At 37.3% G+C, this 24,702-nt stretch overlaps 2 protein-coding genes across 2 annotated transcripts; both read right to left on the minus strand.

Annotated features, from left to right (window-relative positions):
• Nucleotides 1–2,794: 2,794 nt before the first annotated feature.
• On the minus strand, nucleotides 2,795–16,066 carry LOC129230249 (uncharacterized). Its single transcript, XM_054864650.1, has 2 exons — nucleotides 15,172–16,066; nucleotides 2,795–3,126 (listed from the first exon to the last, which is right to left on the minus strand). Exons 1-2 carry the CDS (start codon nucleotides 16,064–16,066, stop codon nucleotides 2,795–2,797), a joined length of 1,227 nt encoding a protein of 408 aa, XP_054720625.1.
• Nucleotides 16,067–16,275: 209 nt separating this feature from the next.
• On the minus strand, nucleotides 16,276–21,580 carry LOC129230250 (uncharacterized). The gene is made up of 3 exons (XM_054864651.1): nucleotides 21,551–21,580; nucleotides 17,794–18,730; nucleotides 16,276–17,504 (listed from the first exon to the last, which is right to left on the minus strand). Exons 1-3 carry the CDS (start codon nucleotides 21,578–21,580, stop codon nucleotides 16,276–16,278), a joined length of 2,196 nt encoding a protein of 731 aa, XP_054720626.1.
• Nucleotides 21,581–24,702: the final 3,122 nt, after the last annotated feature.

Below are 24,702 nucleotides of genomic sequence, written 5' to 3' on the forward strand. Positions count from 1 at the left end.
ACGTCTTTTTAAAAGCATAAATTTGCTCAGCTAAGTTAACATTAATAATCTGGTATTATGTACTTTAATTTGATGTTATGTCTTTGAAACATATTGCAGTCCTGTTTCCCGTTTACTTAAGTAAAAATGTTTATTTATTTTTTAAAATTTCATTTAATTCTTATTCAAATACAATAGTAATATTATTTTTTGTTTTGATGTAATTGTAAAATGAAAGTTCATTTATTTATTTGAATACTTCTTAAGACTTAATGTTTCAATACAATATACGAGTACTTAAAATGCGATTAGTTAAAAAACAATTTCTAATGAAAAATAAAACTGTGTTTATTTATCACTTTGTTTTAACATGATTGTAAAATAAAATCGTGTTTAGTTATTTGAATACTTTGTAAGACTATGAATTAAGCTCAGTGTATTTTTTAATGTATGATTATCGGTTCCTTTTTATGTTTTCAAATGAAAAAGTAGAACTTGTAATGCTACTTGAATAACAGAAGACAATAATAAATAAACCAAATAGTTTTATTTAACCAAAATATTAATCGAAGTGCTCCCTTCCCAATATCATTGTGGATCGACAAAACGATGACGTCATTTGCTAGTTGGATGGCCTTTTTATCTCGAAGGCCTCGGCTGGGGTCATATCTATCTCTCATGGTATGGTGCTCTAGCCACAGAAAAGTCCCTCAATGAGTTCCTTTACAGATCATTTATCAAAGTAGCTGCAAACATCAAGACTGATATCTAACTCTGCCATACTAACAAGTTAACCTGTAGCTAGGATCATAATGGTGAAATATCAGATTGTGGGTTTGGGAAAGGAAGAATGACTAACCCGTGCTGAAATTCTCGGAGTCGGATGTTGCTCCTGACGTAATCTTGAAGATGAGTTTGACAGACTGCTTTTCTACAAGTGACCTGGAGGTCACTTGTAGAAAATCATCGTTAGACTACTCTGTCGCAAGCTTACATTGCAAGGGCAGTTGCAACAACGGAATAAATATATTTATCCAGGACGAAGGGGACGACGATGACATCAATACATTACCAATTTCTAAGAACAACTTTTCCACTGCTGGTGACATGACCCTTCCGCCTCAGAATAAGACGAAGTGTCACCTTAAAGATGATTTATTTCATTTTCTAATTACTGTCAGCCCATATTCCATACAAACACTTTCAAAATATGATTAATAATAATGTAATAAAAACTAGAATTACAAAATGGTGCTACGGTCAGCTACATTTACCTAATTTCTATTATTAAAATTTTCATTATCCTGCTACAGCGTCACATTCATTTCAATAAAAGTAACGAAATTGAGTACCGACATTGAGCTAGTACATTGTAGCTAGAACTTTATAGTTTTTTATTGCTTGTCAGCTGGGTGTCGCTGTGATTGGGCATAGGCTTCGTATTTGTTTGGTATCAGGTTTAAATCTGCAGTTCAAGTGTTCAGCCGGTGGATTTTCAAGACACAGAAAACCGTCAGAGTCCTTGTCACATGATTGCTGCACAAGATCCCTTGAGCGCTGGCTTCGCACAGACACTCTGAGACAAAAAGAACGAGATAATTTTTTCCCCCGAAAAATATTGGTTTTCAAGAACGCGCACCTAAAATAACACTGAAAATTTCACACATATATGTATGAAAACAATTGCACAATAAATTTAGTTAATTTTTACTTTTATTCGGAACACATTTTTCCTGTCGATTCCGAGATATAATCGAAAACCACAAAATTTGGCTCCTCCTTTCCCCGGTTAACTCCCCCCCCCCCCCTCCAGCGTCATGGACTTTCAGTCTATTTACTTATTAGTTACTTCTAAGAAATTTCTTACTGAGGAAATGCTGGCTTTCTGCACTTCCTCAGTTCACTTTCGTTAAATAATGCAATCGGTATGGAGCTAATTCATACTGCATAACGTAGTTTCTTTCAAATCTTCTTCTGATTTCTTGGTCGGGGGCCGTTCATAAATGTTTCACTTTTTCTCAACATTTTGACTGGCACCTCATTTGTCAGTTAGTACTTTTCATAACTAATTTTCATAAACATATTCGTATTAAAAAATGCTTGATGTCACAGTTCTCACTGTTTCCCTCCCCCTTGTCACAAAGTCACAATTTTACGACCCCCCCCCCCAAAAAAAAGACCCTTAAACATCATTTGAGTTGTAGTAATCCACAAATACTTCTTTATTGTCCATCTGGATTGTCGAATTCATTGAAGAAAGAGGAAGTGCGCGATCCTTTTGAGTCGGTTTGAAATTTGTGAATGGCAAGTGTTCCATTTTTTGCCATGAAAGTGCGTGTTTGAAACGTTGTAACTTTTTACTGGTTGAATAAAATATAACAAAGTAACATATCAAATTGAAGGAAATTTAAAGTTCTACAACTTTATTGTTGACAATTTTCATGAATACTGATCCTGGGGAGCACTGGGAAAAAATGTTTGAAAAAAAGAGAGAATTTTTCCAAAAATCATTGATTTTTCATAACGTATAACCGAAAAATTATTGGAAATTTGACACATGTGTGTAGAAACAGTTTCATAGTAAATTTATTTGGCTTGAATTTTTATTTTAAACGCATTTTTTTCACTGTTTCCGACATTTTCTCGAAAAACTCAAACTTTTCTTCCCCCCTCCTCCCACCTTTAGCTCACCCCCCCAGAGTTGGGGACTTTTAGTATGTTTACTTACTAACTACCCCCAACAATATTCTGAAGTCAAAAATTATCGCATATTCCATGCACGTTACACCCCTGTTTTGAGCACTCATTGACTGCACTAATAGCGAAGCATGTCTTTGACTGTGTCAGGTTCCATATCGACAAGGTCCACAGTGTGTTGTCGATTCTCCAGCATGTCGTGTTCGAACATTGCTTCGAACATCTTGGATCGACTTCTCAGAATCAACTTGTGTACCGGAAATTCGTGCTTGCCGAGTTTCAGAACGACATCAGCAAATCTTTGAACATTGTACATTGCCTCGAAATCATTTGATATTAAAGTAAGATTGTGATCTTTCTCTGTGGGTGGATCTTTACATAAGAATAAGCTACCGAAGTCTTTGGATGATGTATTCGTACCAGCGTCTTTTTTCCCTGATGCTTTCTCACCTAAAACAAGTAAACAAACATTAGTAACAATACTGTATGTGTCAAATGCTACTACAAAATACATATAAAATATTATTAAGTTTGAATACTCCTTGAGGCTTCTACCAAGGCTAGAATTTTGTCAAAAATTGGAAAAAATGGTCAATTTTCGAAATTTTTATAAAAATGAAAAATGGTTAATATTTTTGTTGTAACACCTTTCACATGCTTCCTTTCAACACTCTTTTCACATATTTTTAGAATTAATTACATTCTTTATAGTTTTTAGTTAGCCAATAAGCTGTAAAGTTTCGCAAAATTAACCAAAAATTGACTTTTCATAGCTTTTTTTTTTTTTTTGCACATTGCATTTTTTTTTTTTTTTTTTTTTTTTTTTTTTTTTTACAGTTCAGTAGTATTTTTTTCAATGAATATGCACAGTGTTGATTTTAGTTGGAAATCCAATTATATTTTATTACAGTAAAAGCCTAGAGCCCACCGCATGGAACTGGCTGCATTTCGTGTTCCTTTCCACCCATCTATCCGTCCACCCAGTCACGTTATTTACATATTTACAATTACTATAAGATTTCTACTTTTGAAACAAGGTTTGAAAGTTATAAATACAAATACAAAAGTGACGACTAGCAACAGGCTCTGGGCCCAGCTAGACTGGTCCTAGTCAATTTACAATCCTCAGTGAAGATCAATGACCCTCTTAAAACTGTCTACTCCTTTGCTCATTACCACCTCTTCCGGTAAGCTGTAGCAAGGTTCCACTACCCTACTAAAATAATAATTTTTCCTAATATCCATGTTAGCCTGAGATTTAAATAGCTTAAAACAATGACCCCTTGTCCTGTTTTCAGTGCTTAACTTCAGCCCCGTAACATCTTTCGTTTTAATAAATTTAAACAGCTGAATCATGTCCCCTCGGTCTCTTCTTTGCTCAAGACTGTACATTTTTAGCCTTCTAAGCCTGGAATCATAATCTAACTACCAAACGGCATGACCTTGAGGGTCACAGATCTCGATGAAATTCTGGATTTAGGTCAGTTCACACTAGATATGAACCTATGTAAAGCGGTTTGACTGCATAGGCCCTAGTACGGCTGCAACGGGGGTCCAAAGTTGCTAGTTGAGTCCAGAAAGTTTTTCCCTTGAAATTAGACTTTCTTTACTCTTTTAATGATTTGCATCGACGTATGAGTCAATTAAATGCATTCACAATATCCCCCCACCCCTCGTTCTACTGACAAGAGACGTTGAATGTCTTCGGAAGGTAAATATTGTCCCAAAGTTTCTTATTCCGTTAAAAACGCCATTGCAATTCTGAAATCCTGCAAATCAGTGTAGTTCAAAAGGCAAAAACATGAGGGTCATGAACTTGGATAAATTTCTGAATTTAGTTCAATTCGTATTAGATATATGAGCCCAGGTAAAATAGTTTGAGTAAATAGCCTTTAGTTCGGCTGCAAGGAGGGTTTAAACTTTGCTGGTTTGGCCTCGGAACTGCAATAGCGTTTTCTTGAAATTTTTGCACAATATTTGCTGTCCTAACATCTGTCGCGTCTCTTGTTAGTACAACGTAGGGGTGGTAGAATTTATTCTATACTGTGAATGCATTCAGATGGGTGATACTGCCATGCAGTATCAAGAAAAAAGTGAAAAAAAAAAGTTAATTTCAATGGAAAAACCATTGCATGCTGGAGCTACACTGGAAATTTTGGACCCCCATTTCGGCCGAACTAAGGCCTATGCAGACAAATCGCTTTACCTAAGCTCATATCTAGTGGGAATAAACCTAAATCCAAAGTTTCGTCCAGATCCGTGACCCTCAAGGTCGTGCCGTTTGGTCGTAAGTGGGAAAGTCCACTTATTAGCCTTGTAGCCCGTCTTTGAACCCTTTCCAATACATTAATGTCTTTCTTAAGATAAGGAGACCAAAACTGAACAGCATACTCCAAATGGGTCTTACCAAACTTCTATATAAGGGCAGAAGAACTTCATTAGATTTATTTGAAATAGATCTATTGATAAACCCAAGCATCTTATTGGCTTTGTTGCTAGCAATGCTGCACTATTGGCTAAACTTTAAATCCTGACTTATTAAGACCCCCAGATCAGTAACTTTGTCTGCCTGACTAATGACTGAACCTCGCAAATAATGACTTGTACACTTGTTTCCATGCCCTAAATGTAGCACTTGACATTTCCCAACATTAACAGCCATACCCCATTTATCAGCCCACTCCGTAATATGATCTAGATCCTCTTGCAGCTGATTTGCTTGTTCATCATTTTCTACAGTCCCCATAACTTTGACATCATCAGCAAAACAATTCATGTTCCCAGAAATATTTTTGTGAATATCGTTCATAAAGACAATGAACAAAACAGGCCCTAACACTGATCCCTGAGGAACCCCGCTTAAGACCTCACTCCAATTAGAATAATTTCCCCTTACAACTACTCTTTGTTTCCTTCCGGTCAGTCAGTTTTTTTCCCAAATGAAAGTTTTCCCTCCTATTCCTATATCAGCTAATTTGCTAAGTAGAGCAACATGCGGTACCTTATCGAAAGCTTTTTGAAAATCAATGTAAACAACATTTACAGGCTTCTTATGGTCCAAAGCCATGGTAACTTTGTCATAGAAATGTAATAAATTAGTTGCACAAGATTTACTTTTCCTGAAACCGTACTGAAAACTAGTCAATAGATTATTAGTCTCTAGAAAATTTACTATCTTAATTTTCATCAATGTTTCAAAAATTTTGCAAACCACCGAAGTTAGACTCACAAGTCTATAATTTCCCGCACTCCCTTTAGACCCTTTCTTGAAGAGCGGTGTAATGTTAGCCAGCTTCCAGTCCTCTGGCACTGTCCCCGAATTATAAGAAGCATTGAAAATGTTTGCGATTACATCTGCTAATTCCCAATAGTTGGACTAAGGATTCAGTTTTGGCATTGATGATCGCGAGTATAAACTTTGATATCAATTCATATCTTGCCTTTTCCCTAAATATTAATGTACCGACTCACTAACCTACCTGATTCATAACCATTTCAACTGCACGCCGTACTGTGGGAGAGGAACATTTAGGTAATTATTGGTAAAGTTTTAACTGTCTTTGAAAAGACAACTGTTATTTACTTTTCCAGAACTCGATCGGAAGATATTGAAATTTTAAAAATTGACTTAAAAAGCGAGAAAAAGTTTTTGATGCATATTGTCAATATCGGAAGGAAAATGTGACCCTGAACTTGCCATTAAAAATTCAAGACCTTTAAGTCATTAGCGTGTGCTAATGGCGTTAAAGAGTTGTAGGTGAAAAGTGGGTACAGTGAGACAGGGAGAATTTATTTTCTGTTTGAATATTTCCAGCTTGAAAAAACTTTTAAAAAGTCAAGTCGACATACTCTGAAGAATATTATTGGAAAAATGCTGCATTCAAATATCTTGTTAGAAAAATAACAATGACATCTTATATTCAGTAAGTTACCGCCCTATAACCAGGGCTAAGGCAGAAATACGTGAAATACGTGGACTGCAGTTTCGTGCTATTTGCACTCATCAGCCCGGCATAGGAGTGACTGAGCTGGAGGTGGAAAACCTCTTAAGGAAGCCCAGGGTGCCAAACAAACTGGTAGTTAATACAGAATTGGCACTGACCAGACGAGTGACCGAAACCATGGTTCGGGAACATACCTGCCTTGCCTTCAGTATTCGAGTTGAACCGATCCATGGTTTCGGTCACTCGTCTGGTCAGTGCTAATTCTGTATTAGCTACCAGTTTGTTTGGCACTCTGGGCTTCCTTAAGAGGTTTTCCACCTCCAGCTCAGTCACTTTCCTATGCCGGGCTGATGAGTGCTAATAAGCACGAAACTGCAATCCTCGGCTGGAATTGACTGAGCTGGCGGTGTATTTCACGAATGACATCTTAGTTTGAACTCATAAAGAAAATGTTCTCCGTTGTTCGTTGCACTACTTCTAAACTGTTGGATAAACTTTACAGACTGATGTTATTAATCTACATTAGCATATTAACTAACATTCATTTCAGCAGTAGAGTGATGATGTTAATTTTCTTCTGAAAATGGCAGCTATTGATTTTATACTTTGCAATGGGGGAACAGTTAGACAAGAATAGTGAGACGCCATTAATTCGTTGCTCACTGCTCCCATGGCACTTTTATACTACAAATGGAGAAATTATACATTGAATTAACAACTAGCCTGTTGATGGAAATAATAAAAAATAAGTTTGAAAGCCCTGCATCAACAAAACAAGGATGCTTGAATGGAATTATGACTTTTATAACTATATAATATCACATAATTATTTGAATTTCGTACTTATTCTGTTTTAGTTATTTTTTATTGTTTCATTGCAATATGCTAAATGCAGTAATATTTTTCCATATTTTAAAATTTCAACATGCAAGAAAAAAGGAACTCAGATAAGCAATTTTGGAGATTTTCTGAAACGTTTTTATTGTTTTTTAGAAGTTGCAATAATACCAGACTGCGCCAGTTTAAAAATATTTCAGGCTGTTCCAATTTTGGTCTCTAGTGAGAAAAAACTGCTATTGCCGTGAGGTTATATAAAGTATTCTAGAATTATTTCTTCGAAAGTTTTGGTGTCTGCTATAGGTAATACGTCGTAAGTAGCACTTATTAATAAAGCAATGTTGCTACATTTTGCGATAAAAATTTAAATATTTGATTTATATTATAATTTGATATTGTCAAAACTGTTTTTTTAGGAATGGGAAAGGTTTCAGATACGTCCCCTAGAAAATGTAGGGAAATCAAAGCATTACTACTCCCCTCTTTACATTACAAGAAAGCTATTGCAAATTTAACACGTGTTTCTAAGTCAGTAGTTGCATGCATCAAAAGCTTAAATTTGACCAAAACAAGTCACTGAAAGCAGATCGCGTAGACAAATGCAACAGAAAGCGCACCACTGCTCCTTGTACCGGCCGTAGAATCAAGGATATATGCTTTTTCGGATATTCAACACCCTCTAAACTAGTATGTTGTGCCGATCACGAAACTTTCTTCTATATCTTTCTTATAATTCTGATCCCTCCCCATGCTTGACGATTAAACAATATTCCCAACAAAAACAAAATTACACGCGCCAAAACTTAACGACCATCCCAATTCGGAACTCCAGCGCTCGAATACGCTACCTTGCGGTGATTTATAAAACTGCGTCTGCACCTAAAACATTGCCACGTTGCGCATCACGTGTGTCTGTTGACGTAAACACAGGCAGTTTGTTCTGAGTATTTATTAACGCAATCGATGTGTCTTAGTTTGCTTTCAGCTGCAGAAATTAATTCGTCCCTTAGTAGTATTCTCGAGCTTCTCAAAATAATGTTAGTTTTCATTATTTCTTTCAAAAAAGTATTAAATAGTGGAAGCGTAAACAAGAAAACTCTGGATTAACAAAATTGGATAACGTTATACCAGGTAAAATTTTTTATTGTTTTGTATGAATTTGTAAGAATATGAGTTTTTTTTAATCTTAAATTAATTTAACTAATCATATTTTACAGCAGCATTTAGTTGGAATGGACAGTATGCAAAATATTTTCTTGAATTTATTATCGTAGAACAAAATGAAAAATGTTTAACCGAGAAAGAATTTACTTTATTCCTTTTATTCTCAGCTGAAAGGTTTCGCCAAATTTGTTTAGGGTTATAGTAGTTTTAGTATTGTGCAAGCAAAGTAGCCTTGGCGAGTTTTCGCGTTTTTAGTTAAACCATTTTTAATTTTTATCATGAGTGGAATAAAATGATAGTAAGATTACAGAATTCGATAAGTAAAAAGAAATGGTCAATCAACTGAAAAGAAAACTACTACCATATATAAACTGTGAGTACACATTTTATTTATTTTGTTCTGAGTGAATTTGAATAAATATCAGTTTTTCAATTCGATGAAAAAAAAAACGAACTTAACAACATTGACTGGACACTTTTCTTTAACCTAATTCCACATAAATGATTTAAATAACCTTTGTTACTAAAGTATCCTACTGAAATAGACAGTATGCAAATAAATTTTCTTGAAAATATTTATCGCAGAACAGATTGAAAAATCCAGAAAGAACGTTAAGAATTTGAACAATAAAAAATAAAAGTTCGCCAAAAATCTGTTTATAGTGTTATGGTTTTAAAATTATGTGAAAGAATAATGTATCTTGACAAGATTTCGCATATCAGGTAAATCATTTCCATGACGAATGAATTAAATGCATGATTTCTTTGGATATCCAATCATATAGTCATAGAAATAAATTATCTAGTGTTAAACGTTACTCTTGACAGTCTGCCACGTATGTGCACTATGTGACAAAAATGTCAACAAATGCTGGAAATGTCACGAAACAACTTAATATGTACTAATGTATAGAAAAAACGGTACAAAATGAAAATGCCGTTCGAAGCGAACCAAAAATTTATGAATTCCGAATTCAACATCGTGAAAATGGCTGCTTCAGAACAACTTACTGTGTGTTCTGCATTAATTGTTTACTTTCGTAATACTTTTTGGTTTCTAATCTCTTTCTATATGGGTCAGAATATCCACAAGACTTTGAAAAATCTTTTCAAACGAATAAAGCGAAAAAATCATACATACGAACAAAAATCACAACACTTTTAGCATTTTCTTCGCTACCACATGCGTTTGTTTTAGTTTTCAATTCCGCCATTAGACAGTGACTGCAGTGCCCCCTATAGTTCGTTGGAGTTGCGAATTCCCGATTTATCTCAAAAGCAAAGCAAAGAATGAAAATTGAAAATTATTTTAAAAGCCTTGCTTAAAATAATTACAAACATTTATTTGTTAACAAACACAAGATGGCAACAGTTAAAAATTTAAATCATCGCGATTTTTTGGTTATTTTCCGACAATTAAAATCACGTGAAATTCGCAGACGACAGTCTATTACGATTTATCTTTGCTATTGTTGCAATGATACAACTATTTTTATTCACAAAAGAAAATTATATTAATTTGAATTTTTGGCATCTTGAATTCAAATTATGTTTTTCGCAATCACGAGCGTGTGTGTGTATGAATGCGCGTGTGTGTTTGTGTAGGAGCATGTGTGTGTGTTTGTGTAGGCGGATGTATGTGAGGGCGTGTGTGTGTATGTATGCATGTGTGTGCGTGTTGTGTATGCAGTACTGTGTGTGTATGCGCGTGTGTGTGTGTAAGTGTTCGTGTGTGTGTGTATGTAGGCATATGTGTTTGTGTCTGTGTGGAGGCATGAGTGTGTATATGTGTGTGTGTGTAGGAGTGTGTGTTTGTGTCTGTGCGCAGGCATGAGTGTGTATGTGTGTGTAGGCGTGTGTGTGTGCGTGTGTGTGTAGGTTATGAACGCAACCTGGAGACGGTTTTCGCAAGAGGAGCAGCATCGTGAAGCCGGTCGACGCGACGGTGGTGCTGGCAGAGGGAGGCGGAGGGAAAATAAAATCATAGGAATTCAAAACCATCAAGTGAAAACAATAAGCAATCGTGATTTCTCAAAAAAAAAAATTAATTTGAATTCTGAAATTTTGAATTCAAATTATGTTTTTCGCAATCACGAACTGCGACAGGACTCTACTCATTGGAGTTATTGTGTCTAGAAACCGCTCCTGTCCCTCCTCCTGGGAGGTTACGTGTGCATAGTTGTTTGTGTGTGTATAACCTTTTTTATTTTACGGTTTTTTTTTTTTTTTTAAATTCAGCAATGGGGTTGTTTCCTTCAGTCAAAAGTACTATTTTTAGTCACTGAAGTTGATATAATAAGCAAAAATAAAATAACATGGACCCAGAAAATACTTTCATTTTCCCAACAGGTATTTTTTAATTAATTTTTTTAAATGTCCGATTTTTCAAACAAGGCGACCTTTATGACGTCACAAATGACTTTGGCACATCTTTCTACCGCGTTTCCACGTTATGATAATCAAGAAGAGAATTAAATATAGCGATCTATGCTTGCCTATCATCCATATCGTTGCCACTATATGTGAGTAAAGATGCGAATTAAATATTGTGGTCTGTGAATGGCAACACTGAATGGCATTTCATCATTTGTGATGTCATCGGCAGAAGCGTAAACAATGAAAGCGAGCCGATTAAAGTATTATTTTAAACAATATTAAACTTACTCAAGATATTTAAAAAAAATGGTCAGATCCTATGTTTTTAAGCATGCTCTTTCAGAAAAAAATTCTTTTAAAATTTTGGATGCGACCCCATTGCGAATTGCTTATTGTTCTCACTTGACCGTTTTAGGCGGCTGTCGGTACTTAGATTTTATTTTTACCATCACCGGTGGATTTGTGGACTCCACCTTGAGCACTCCCTCTCCATGCTGCTCCATCAGCGAGCACCGTCTCCAGGTTGCAATCATATCCCACACACACGCGGATGCCTGCACACACAAACGCCTGCACACACACAGACGCCTGCACACACACAGACGCCTGCACACACATTCACACACCTGCTTACACAAACACACCTGCAGATACTCACACATACACACACAAGCCTTCATACACACATACAAGCCTACACACAATCGTGACTGCGAAATACATAATTGGACTTCAAGTTGTCAAAATTCAAATTATTTTTTATTTATTTATTTTCTAATTTTTAAAAAATTATGTGATTTATTATTTATTCATTTAATTTATCTTAAAGCGACTTCTAAGATGCATTTCTGTTTAATTATTTAGTTTGAAAGTTGAATTTTTCTGATCACCGTATGTTCGCACTTTTGTACTTGCCCTTTGCTTAAAACGCAGTTATTGAACAATCACAATTGCTGGTCGGTGGCGTCCATGTCCTACACACACGCATGCTCATACACGTACACGCTCACACACATACACACCCGCCAACGTCACACACAGGTCTACGCACGCACACATGCCTACACATTCACAACTATACACACGTAATCGCCCAAGAGGAAGGGCAGGCTTAGAGGGAAAGGAGCCGTTTATAGAAACAACTGAGTAGAGTAGTAACCAGTGAGTAGGGTTCTGTCGCAATTCGTGACCTCGAACATATAAACATACAAAAATCCTCTCTCTCTCTTTCTAATATTAGTACTAGCTGCGTCGCCTGGCTTTGCACGGTCCGCCTCGAAAATAAAAGTTATGTCAAGTGACGCAAGTTCAACACTCAGGCTTGAACCAAAAAAAAAAAAGTCAGTGAAATTTTGCGGCAGTTTGCGGAAAACCCCCCAAAAGTAAACATTTTAAATCCCATGATTACAGGAAAAGCCTCAAAACAAAAACAAGAATTTTACCTGTTCATATTCGAGAACAAAAAATAGCAACAAATCTTTTATCTCAATGATTTTCTTCACCGCTATACATTTTAATAAAAGCGTTGTTGCGGAAAGTTGAGATGAAGCACTGAATAATAATTTGAATGGAGGGAAGTCTTCGAAAAATAAGGATTTTATGTCGAAATCTAAGAGTCATAATTAATAGTTTTTGATTGATATCTCCGCTAATTATTATCGGAGGATTATGTTAAATAGGCGAACATGAAGACGGGAAGATTATGAATCCATCGATACCTGGTTCGATGGTCAGTTGACTGTCGTTCGGGAGAAGAAGCTTGGGACATACATAGATACGCTCAGTTTTTAATTATATTAAGAGATGGATTAACCAAAGGACGATTTTATTAATGCAAATTCAGTTTGCGTCAGATTTTTGTCAAATGTGACAGAAAGGTTCCTTGATGCTAAGGAATTCACATAGTGTAGTTTACGTTCGCAATCGGAACAGCCCCGCCCCCTCTCACTGAGAGTTTCCTTTTACGAATCCAGTTTTCGACGGATTTTCGTCAAATTTGGCACAGTGGCTCTTTGATGGTCAGAAATGGGGTCGTTTCCAAAATTTTAAAATTTTTTAAACAGCATGCTTAAAAATATAGGATTTGATCATTTTTTAAATAATTTATTTAAATTTAATATTTTTAAAAAATTACTTTTGTTAGGAAATAAATATGAATTAGAATGTTTCGAAAATTATTTTCTCTTACCTGCTTGTTTGTTGTATTAGTAGAATTCATATGCGGGAAGCCATCTCAATCTTGAAATTTGAAAATCTAATAATTGAAAAGTAAATTGCACTACAATTAGAAAAGACGGCCTCACTCCTTGATATTAGAACTTACACTTTACTTTCTTCTAGAGAGTTACACGCTTGCGCAGCGCCATCTGTGGACTGTATACGAAACATACCGCCCCCCTTGAAACACGGAGGGGTTTCAAAATTAATGAATTAAGTTAAACATACTAAATGAATTTAAATTAACAATAAATCATACTTCTAAATAAATGAAATTAAGTAATTAGCGTTACAGATGAATAGACGACCTTAACCTTCTACAATATTAGAAGAAAAAATTAGGCATAGTTTAAGAATGCTCAAGTGTCTATAGGAAGGGGACACAGTTTTGCAATTGGTCTAACAAGTTCACCAGTGTCAGTTTTTACCTTGACCACACGAACTTTATTGTCTTTACCAGGGAACGTTTCCCTGACCTTCCCTAATTTCCACTGTAGTGGAGGTAAGTTGTCGTGTTTGATTAAAACAAGATCTCCAATGTCAAGGTTCTTTTGAGAATTGCGCCACTTCGCTCTTGATTGTAGCAATGTCAAATACTCGGACGACCATCTATTCCAAAAATGTTGGATCATTCTTATAAGCAATCGCCAACGATCGCAATGACTGATGTCGTCTGGAACCGTAGGTTGAGGAACAGCTGTTAATGCTTTTCCTATTAGAAAATGTCCTGGAGTCAGAACAAACGGATCATCTGGACTGCTAGATAATGCACATAGTGGTCTAGAACTAAGGCATGCCTCAATTTGACTTGATAACGTGGCTAATTCTTCGAATGTGAGGCTGGTGGCTCCAACAACTCTTTTCAAATGAAACTTGAACGATTTCACGGTAGCCTCCCAAATGCTTCCGAAGTGGGGAGCAGATGGAGGATTGAAGTGAAAGGTGATGTTGTCTGTTACCAGAAATTGATGTACGTCGTTTTCCTTCATCAACTGACGAAACTCCTTCCTGAGTTCTCTGCTCGCTCCATAAAAATTACTTCCTTGATCGCAGAAGAGGTCAGATGGCCTACCTCTGCGTGCCACGAATCTTTTTAAACAAGCGATAAAGGCTTTTGATGACAAGTCGCTGACGACTTCAAGATGAACTGCCTTCGTTGCGAGGCAGAAGAAGACGCAGATGTAGCTTTTAGTATTGCGGCTTCCTCTTTCCTTGGAGTTCAGTATTAAGAATGGGCCTGCAAAGTCAATACCAGTTCGTTGGAAGACAGAAGAGGGGCAAACTCTGGACATTGGAAGATCTCCCATGATTTGACCAGCGAGCCTTGGACGATTTCTGAAGCACGGGATACATTTTCTTACAACTCTTCTAACTGCATCACTGGCTGAAAGAATTCAAAAATTTTCTCTGAGAGCTGCTTGGAGAAGTTGTGGACCGGCATGAAGAAGTTTTAGATGATAATCGGCGATAATTAAATTCACAACATGGTCGGTTTTAGGAAGCAAGATGGGATGCTTCTGCGATTCTGAAAGCATTGAATTTTTTAGTCTCCCACCGACAAGAATTATTCCGGAATCATCCTAGAACGGAGTCAAGGGATTAATCTTGTTGTTCGAAGGAAGCTGCTCTCCCGCTGACAGATAGGAGACCTCCGTCAAAAAATGATCCTGCTGGATAAATCTTACAATCCTTTTCTCGGCTTCGTGCAATTCTGTCGTTGTTAAAAAAGACTTATTTCTTTTATCCGCAGCCAGAGAACAGTTCTTCCCAAATCTTAAACAATAGGCTACAACTCTCTTCAACTTGTTCCAAGACGAAAATTTCTGAAAAAACTCTGCCTTGAAAGAAGCATCAACCACTTGCAGCATAACCAGCTTGGATGTTCCTTTAGCTTCTACAGATATGTCTTTTTGCAATTCTGGATTATCCTCAAACCCTCCATTAGGAAAAGTAGAACTCCTTAGCCAATCAGGTCCGTTGAACCACAAGTCGCACTTTTCTAGTTTAGTTGGAGGTATCCCTCTTGTTCCGCAATCAGCAGGATTCTCCAGACCGCTCACATGGTTCCAGTGCACATTAGGAGTCAGCTCTTGAATTTGTGCTACTCGATTAGCTACGAACGGTTGCCATCTTCTTGGTTCAGACTTCAGCCATGCCAGTGTGATCTTGGAATCAGACCACGCAAATGTCTCAGAGATTGGCACAGTTAGCGTTGGCAAGGTAGCTTGCAACAAATTGGCAAGAAGTAAAGCAGAACAGAGTTCCAATCGAGGTAAAGACTGCGGTTTTACTGGAGAGACACGCGTCTTGGATGTTAGCAGTCTGGATGTCACAGCTAGTGTTACATCCTGGGAACGAATGTATATAGCTGCGCAATAGGCCTTCTCTGAAGAGTCGCAGAATCCGTGTACTTGCACGTCTGAAGCCTGGGGAATGAGAATACAGCGTGGAATTTTTATATTTGTAAGTACAGGAAGCTGTTCTTGAAATGTTCTCCACTGCTTTGCCAGAGAATCAGGTAGCTCCTCGTCCCAGCTTAGATGATGACTCCACAGCTCTTGGAGGAAGATTTTGGAAATGATAACTGTAGGTGCCAACCAGCCCAAGGGGTCAAAGATTTTAGCGACTTCAGAAAGTACCTTACGTTTAGTCCATACCTCCATCTCATTGACGGTGATGGTAAAGGTGAACTTGTCAACATCTGGAAGCCAAGCTATTCCCAGAATCTTGACAGGTTGGTCATCGTTGATCGTGTGTTTTGAATCAATTGCCTGTAATTCTTTTGAAATGGTTGCCAGTACGTCGGGATCGTTTGACACCCATTTACGTAAAGAAAAGCCTCCCTTTTTCATCATCTCCTGCAGCGCGGATACCAGTTGAATGGCTTCCTTCTTTGTCGCACTCCCACTCAGCAAATCATCTACATAAAAGTGACAACGGGTAGCTCTTGAAGCGGCTGGAAAATTCTCTTGTTCGTCTATGGCAAGCTGTCGTAAGGTTCTCGTGGGGAGGAATGGTGCTGAGGATGTTCCGTAGGTAACAGTAGTTAGACGATATTCTTTTATTGGTTCGTTTGGAGACTCCCTCCAAGAATTCTTTGCCAGTCTACGTCTTCCTCATGAACTTTAATCTGGCGGAACATCTTTTCCACATCAGCGCAAATGGCTACATTGAAAAGTCGAAACTGAATCAGGATAGGGAAAAGTTCTGGCTGTACTCTTGGTCCAACCATGAGCAAATCGTTTAAAGAAAGTCCAGACGAGGTTTTACTTGAAGCGTCAAAGACGACGCGGAGCTTAGTTGTAGAGCTAGTGTTTCTATTAACTCCGTGATGAGGGAGGTACAAACTATTGATGTTATTAATTTCAGAATCTGGAACCAGCTCCTTGTGCTTTAGATCAAGGTATTCCTTCATGAATTTGCGATAGAGTTCGTATTTTTCTAGATTAGAAATGAGATGGCGTTCCACGCTGATTAGCCTACGAATTGCATTTTGTTTTGAATCACCTAACCGCGTGGGAGGTGTATGAAATGGTAACCTTACTGTATATCTACCATTCTCATCCCTAGAATGTGTCTTTGCGAAATGATCTTCACACGACTTTTCTAAAGAAGTTAACTGTTTAGCACATGGTACAGAATCTAATTCCCAAAATTTATTGATTAGATGATCTAACACTAACTGAATATTATTTACATGAAGAGAATTTTGATCACCAAAATTAGCCTTACCGCCAATTATCCAACCCAGTTCTGAACGAATGGCAAATGGTTTATCCTTACCTAACGATAACGTTTGACCCTTTAGCAATGGCAAAGTAAGGTCAATACCGAGAAGTACATCAATCGGACCACTCTTGTAAAATGTTGGATCAGCCAGAGAAATATCCCCAAATAATTCGCACATTGAGGAATCTAAGTTGTGATGTGGTAGCATACCTACAATTTTGTTAACCACATACACGGGCGCTTCAAACGACTTTTGAGATGGAAAATGTGAGGTGAATTGAATCTCAGCAATCCCATTTGTACGCGTATCAGAAGCACCCAAACACGAAATACGAACATTGGCCTTTTTCCTGTGCAAGCCCAATTTTTCAATACACTCATTTGTAATAAGCGAAGCCTGGCTTCCGCTATCCAAAAGACATCTACAGGTCTGATAGTTACCCCAAATATCTCTTACTTGAATCAGAACCGTGCAGAGGAGAATTTGAACGTCTGGGCCCACATCAGAAAGACAAGATGTAACATCCACCACTCCAGAATTTTCCCTCAATTCATTAGTACCTTGGAACAAGGGCAGGTGAAAACACAGGGGCGTTGATAGAAAGTCCAGTCGAATTTGACACATTTACAGGACCCTGTCTTCCCCTAGCGCTAACATTTTCGATATAAAGTAAACTGTGGTGGGTTTTTTTGCACGTTCTACATCTAAACTTGCTTTTGCAAGTTTTCACACCGTGAAATTGAATTAAGCAGTTAAAACAAACATTATTCGATTTAACGAAATTTGAACGCTCTTGTACTGACAATTTTAAGAATTTATCACACCTCGACAATGCATGCTCTCTATTACAGAGAGGACATTGTGACTGGGCGCTAAACGCGACCAAAGTCACCTTTCTTTGAACGTTTCTCTTGGTAGTTAAACTCGGGATGGATCTCGCTTGTGTTGCAAGAAATTGCAATAGTTCGTCCAACTTTGGAATGACATCAGTTGAAAAGGTTCTCTCAAACCAAGTTCTTGAATTTGTATCAAGCTTGAACAATATCATATGCATCAAAAGGGTATCTGCAGTTGGATCAATCTCATATTCCAAGGACTCTAACATCCTTACAAATTCCTTAGTAGAATCTATCAAATTCAAAATTTGTGTGGAAGATTCTCCACTTAAGGGTGTTATATTGATAAATCTTTTCATTAAGGAGGACACAATTTCTCTTTTATTAAAGTATCTATCCCTTAGCAATCTCCAAGCAATTTCGAAATTATCATTGGTAATCGATAAAGAGTTTACGATTTTTAACGCATCTGACCTTAAACTCCCTTTTAAGTATTGCAATTTTTGTGCTCCCGTCAAATTTTGATTGTTGGAAACTGCAGCTTCAAAAAGATCGGAAAAGGTAAGCCACTCCTCAGTTGCACCGGAAAATACAGGTAGGGATAACGTAGGCAGTTCTACTTCAGCTGACTGAGCTGGGACTGAAGTTTGGCTTGAATCCTGGGTTTTAACCTGAAACTCGGAATTTACCACAGAAGGTACAAGCCGAGTATCTATAGTGACAAGTACTGCCTCTAAAGTGTCTAAAAGATGGTCCTTTTCCGTACAATAAGTTTCCTCATCTTTTTCTTCGCAAATACTTATAATAGGATCCAAAATACCCTTTACCTCAGTTTTAAATTCTATGAATCTTTCCTTCCTAGCTAATAAACCAAACTTATTTAAATTCTCAATTTCCTCTTCTGTTTTCTTTTGGAGTTTTGTAATCGAAGATTTGACGCTCTTTTTTTTCTTTAACAAAGCGTCCATATTCATTTGAATATAGCAAATAAAACAATTTTATTAAAGAAAAACAACGCAGCTGTGCGGGAATGAACGAATGTCTAGTCCAAAGAACGAAAGAAAATGCTACCTTGGCGCGTCACCGAGACGGTGGGGAAGCGAGGGGAGAAATTCGCAACAAGAATTACCAAGGAATAAACAGTCTAAAGGGCAAACCGAAACTGAAACTTTTGTAAATTATTTGAAAAGGAACGACAATGGCAGACTACCAGTAATTTACCAAATAAGAATAATCAACCAATCAAATAAAAAGAAAATAACCACTTATTAAACAGTTTGAAACTTTTTGAATAACCTCTTGAATAATCTCAAATTTGAAATAACGCATTTCGTAAATTTGCATTAAATCCTAGTACGTGCACTTCGTACGCTTTAAAGTTTAACACATTTAAACAATATATACTTTTGAATGTTTCTCGCATTGAATTAAGACAATATAAAGCATTTGTTGAAACAACAAAACAAACAAGAATTTAGAATAGAACGTTTCTCACTGGTCTCCGGTAGCGACCCTTTATACTAAGAGATGCGACACAGGCTGAAATAGCGTTTCTGCGCATACTTCCGAGTCGAAAAAACCGTCCAACTCGAATTGGCGAGGGCATCCGCGCCTGGCGCGTTATCGCTTGTTTGGCGCAGAGCAGCCAGTTTCACGCGGTCAACAATGAATATTCCACGCTTAATTTTGAAGTTTATGTATCATATCGTGTGTTTTTTTTTTTTTTTTTTTTTCAAGGATTGACATATTTGGGACAAATGGTATTTCACAATATTGCTCTTTAGTCCATCGAAATAAATCTTCGGCTGGGCCGGATTTACCTATAAGCTAAACAAGCTATAGCTTAGCCCCCCCCCCCCCTCCATTTTGTTGGGGGCCCCTTACTCCCGACTCCCAATAAATTGCATGATTCGTTCCTTAAAAAATTGAAAAGTACTAGAAAAGCCAGTACTAAGGCATTTAATTACAATAAACAAGCAATCTGCTCAATAAATTTAGTTAAGAGAGTAGTTAAATCTAAAACAGCTGAATTTTGAATTTTTTTTTTTTTTTTTGCCATACATTTTGTTTTGATACAGACTAATGAATGAAATATATTTTAAACACTACGCAAATCAAATCTTGTTAAAGGGTTATAAAAATTTTTAATAATATTGAGGCAAACCTAACACGGCAGCGCTGCGTAGCCTTCACAATGTTGCGAGGTTATGTTTACGACCCCAACCATAGAACTTTTTATACATGTATTAAACACATTTAACATATTAAAAATTCATTAATATCAATGTATGATATTTTAAATAAATTTCAGTGATGAATTAAGTTTCAACTATTTTTTTTTTTTTTTTTTTTTTTTTTTTTACAGGAGCATTTTGAATTCAAGCACATTAGCTTTTAATATCGTATGAGGAAGAAATCCGTAGAACTGAATTACAACGAAAATCGTTTCTTCGCTCAATTAAAATTTCATTCTGTAAAAGAATAATTGAGTGCATTATTTGTGCAAGTCATTTAAAAAATTTTCTATTAAAAAAAAAAAAAAACTCGTCGAACTGAATTACAACGAAAATCGTTTCTTCGCTCAATTAAAATTAAATTCTGTAAAAGAGTAGTTCTGTAAATTGAGTGCATTTTTTGTGCAAGTCATTTCAAAAAATTTCTACTTAAAAAAAAAAAAAAAGATTTTTTTTTATAAATTTATTTTTATTTAGTAAAAAATTATTATAGGATTTTAATTGGTGATAAAACTAATTGTGGCAGTGATAATACTAAAAGTTTAAAATGCGCTGACGAAAACAGTTTGCTTCCACTTATCCACCATGCTACATAGCCTCGAAAACTGAGGAACTAAGTAATGTTCATTTACGATACTGCAAGCATCGTATTTCCAAAAATAAATATCGAAATTACCAGGTATCATGATAATTTTAAAATAAACGTCGGATTTATATGTACTAATATAGCAGCAAACCCTGCGAAAACAGGAGGAAATAAAAAGAACTAAAATGTTTTTAGAATGTAGAAGCCAATTGATTCAAAAGTTCACGCTATCAGATTAAAAAAATTTAAAAAAAAAAGGTCAAACGTACACTTGCTAATGGTTTTAAAACAACAACTTTATTATATAAATCACGTAAAAGAGAATCCTTCAATTATCCAGCTTTGTTTGTTTGAAATACTAACTTTTTAACATTGAGTACAGTAACCTGGTTGGCGCGTGTTTAAATCCCGAATGTCGCCAAAGCATGCTTCTTTCATGAATCGGAAAATCCAGCATTAAAACTAATATTACAGGAAAGAAAACACTATGAATTTAGAAAGAAAGTAAGTTAACACATTAAAGTATATCCTAAATGTATCGGTTTGCCATCAAAGTCGAAAATATCGCTTAGGATACAAGAAACAAAACCTTGAATGTAAGCCTGGCAAAACAAAACAATTTTTCACAAATTCCTGGGGAAATTTTCTCCTTAGTGAAGGCAAGATATAGGTAACCAACACGTCAAAGAATGTAAAACCAAAAATTAAATTGCATAGTTTTCCGTATTTTAAAAGGAATCCACCTTTTTTCTTTAAGCGCGTGTTGCGCGCAATGCAAATCCTATGGACGGGAACTTGAGCGTTGGACGGTTTTTGCCAGTGACCAATCAGCGCGCAGTACGCCTGTGTCGCATCTCTCAGTATAAAGGGTCGCTAGTCTCCGGCGAGCGGACCAAAAATGTTTGGAAATAAATATGAATTAGAATGTTTCGAAAATTATTTTCTCTTACCTGCTTGTTTGTTGTATTAGTAGAATTCATATGCGGGAAGCCATCTTAATCTTGAAATCTGAAAATCTAATAATTGAAAAGTAAATTGCACTACAATTAGAAAAGACAGCCTCACTCCTTGATATTAGAACTTACACTTTACTTTCTTCTAGAGAGTTACACGCTTGCGCAGCGCCATCTGTGGACTGTATACGAAACAACTTTTATCGGTGCGCTTTTATTGTTCACGCTTCTGCCGATGACATCACAAATGATGAAATGCCATTCAGTGTTGCAATTCACAGACCACAATATTTAATTCGCATCTTTACTCATGTGTATTGGCAACGATATGGTTGATAGCAAGCGTAGAGCCGAATATTTAATTCGTTCTTGATTATCATAACGTGGAAACGTGGTAGAAAAATGCGCTAAAGTGCATCATTTGTGGCGTCATAAAGGTCACGCCTTGTTTGAAAAATCGGACATTTAAAAAAAATTATTAAAAAATAACTGTTTTAACTGTTTTAAAAATGAAAGTATCTCTTGGGTCTTTTTTTTTTTTTTACTTATTCTATCAATATCAGTGACTAAACGTAGTATTTTTGACTGAAGGAAACAACTTTATTGTCATAGGGTATTTCACCTACCTATGAGGGACGGGGGGAGGGTTCGAATACACCCCACGGGGGGTTTTCTCAATCAGTTTATTGGCAAATCCAGTTTAGGTCGGATTTTTTTCAAACATGGCACAGCGGTCCTTTGATGCTCAGGAATTCACATAATTTTTTTCGTCCCAATGGAGTGTGGTGATGGACCACCTAGGGGGGTTTCCGCAGACAATCCTTGAAACGGAAGAATTACACAAAAATCCAATTGAATTTTGAGTCATAAAATTGCTCTTTCTACACATTGACGGGAAATGTTTATGCTATTTTTTGAGCAGTCACGATTGCTTTCATTTGACTGTTTTGATCTTTTTATGAGTTTATTTTCCCCCCGCCTCCCTCCGCACCGTCACCGTCGACCTGCTCCTCACGATACTGCTCCTATAGCGAAAGCAGTCTCCAGGTTGCATCCATGTCCTACACGCACGTGCATACATACACAACAACACGCACACATACACAGACACACACAAACACATACACCTACACACACATACACACACGCATACATACTGACACCTACACATACACACACACAAAAACATACACACAACTACCCACACATTCATGCCTGCACACAGACACAAACACATATGCCTACACACACATACACATACCACCCCCACCCCCCCCCCACACACACACACATTCATACACACAACTACCCACTCACTTATGCCAGCACACAGACACAAACACACATGCCTACACACACATACGCATACCCCCTACACACAAACACACATACCCCACACACAAACACACACACGCCTACATACACACACTCGTGATTACGGAAAACATAATTTGAATTCATCAGTACGAGATATAGTTCAAAGTATATTCAAATTAATTAAGACTGCACAAATTAAAAGATTTCAACAAAATATTGAACATAATCCTTAAAACTTTTTCGTTGCGAAACACTTTTGTTATGCATTGAGCAAAATATTTCGTACGCTCCCCCCGCCCTCCATGAAAGTTTTGAATTAGAGAGATAATTGTTTTTATTACACCCAGGAACATTGAAAATAGCACCCCAAGAAGGAAACATTGGATTGAAGTGAAATTGAATATGCCGAATAATATAGGTGAGAGATATACTTGATCCCAAAATCTAGACATGTAAACAAATACAGGTTAAGAAATGAGATTGCTACTTCAATAGCACGTTGGACCCCCTTTTGCTGCAATACAAACAGCAACACCGTCCGGCATTGAGCTAATTATACGTCTGATGTTGTCCTGAGGCAGATGGAACCACAAATTTTAAACTGCCACTTCTAAATCTTGCACAGAGTAGCGCGGCGGCATCCGCCGTTTCAGTTGATCCCATACATGCTCTATAGTGAACAAGTCAGAGTAGCGGACTTTATATGGAAGAGTCTCAAAAGGATCTAAGAAGTCTTAAACAAGTCTAGCTGTATGCGGCCGAGCAATATCTTGTTGGAAAGTTGCCCCTGGGAGACTATTTAGGGACGGTCCTAAATGGGGTTGCAGAATTTCATTAACGTCACGCTGACCCGTTAAAGTTCCACGTACCACAATTAGAGTGGACCGGCTATCATAGGTTATGCCCCCCCCCCCAGACCATTATACCCGCGGTGCAGGAAGTGTGTCGTGCGATAGAATGCAAGGGCGCCCATATGTAAAATTTACGGGAGGTTTAGATATTTTCTCCATGGTTTAGCAGGATATTTCCCCGTAAAAACCGATTTGAGTACAGTTTAGAGTTATTAAAATTTGACATTTTTAATAACTTACTCATTAATTGCTGGAGAAAAAATGTTTTTACATTTTTGCAAAGAAAAAAGTACTAAAAGCAAGAAAGTTCTAATTACAATGGGGGCTTGAGCCCCCCTTGCCCCCCCCCATATGGGCGCCCTTGATAGAATGGCTGGAATGGTACCTTAGGGAGCCTCCACACCCGTGCGCGGTTATCATCTGACCCCAAAACGAACCGGGATTCATCACTGAACCCCACTTTTTGCCAGTCAACGACATCCCACATCGCTCTGGCTTCGCAGCATCGTAGATGGGGTTGCCTATGGTGTTTAAGGGAGTACACGAAAAGGACGCTTGGACTGCAAATTCACTTCCACTAGACGTCTAGAAATATTCGAGGAACTGCTACCCCTACGTCTGCTTGAATGGTGGAACGAGTCACTGTGGGATTCACGAGCGGTTGCCGAACGATCCTTCGATCCTCTCTCCTCGTCGTCTTTCTGGTCGCCCCAGACCCGGTTTTTAGCACGTAAGTACCATTTCGTGTCCACTGCCTCCAACTGTTTCTAACGGAACACTCCGAACGATCCACCTGGGCAGCAACACGGCTCGTTGACCAGCCCACAGTTTTCATGCCGATGATCAAACCTCTCTCAAACTCGCTTAACTGTGGGAAACGTTTTATAACTCGTCTACTGTCTGACCACGGATTGTATAGAAAGACAAACATCCGTTTTACATTACAGCCGGAAATGGACGAATCTATTATTTTTTACCGAT

The sequence above is a fragment of the Uloborus diversus genome, chromosome 9 (genome assembly GCF_026930045.1).
Source record: "Uloborus diversus isolate 005 chromosome 9, Udiv.v.3.1, whole genome shotgun sequence".
NCBI lineage: Eukaryota > Metazoa > Arthropoda > Arachnida > Araneae > Uloboridae > Uloborus > Uloborus diversus.

Coding starts and splice junctions, on each gene's coding strand:
- LOC129230250 (XM_054864651.1), bottom strand. CDS start 21,580: ATGAATTCTACTAATACAACAAACAAGCAG. Junction 18,731..21,550: donor CTAATACAACAAACAAGCAG/GTAAGAGAAAAT, acceptor GCTTTGTTAAAG/AAAAAAAAGAGCGTCAAATC. Junction 17,505..17,793: donor CCAGTCACAATGTCCTCTCT/GTAATAGAGAGC, acceptor CCTTGTTCCAAG/GTACTAATGAATTGAGGGAA.
- LOC129230249 (XM_054864650.1), bottom strand. CDS start 16,066: ATGAAAAAGGGAGGCTTTTCTTTACGTAAATGGGTGTCAAACGATCCC. Junction 3,127..15,171: donor CGGACCTGATTGGCTAAGGA/GTTCTACTTTTC, acceptor TACTTGTTTTAG/GTGAGAAAGCATCAGGGAAA.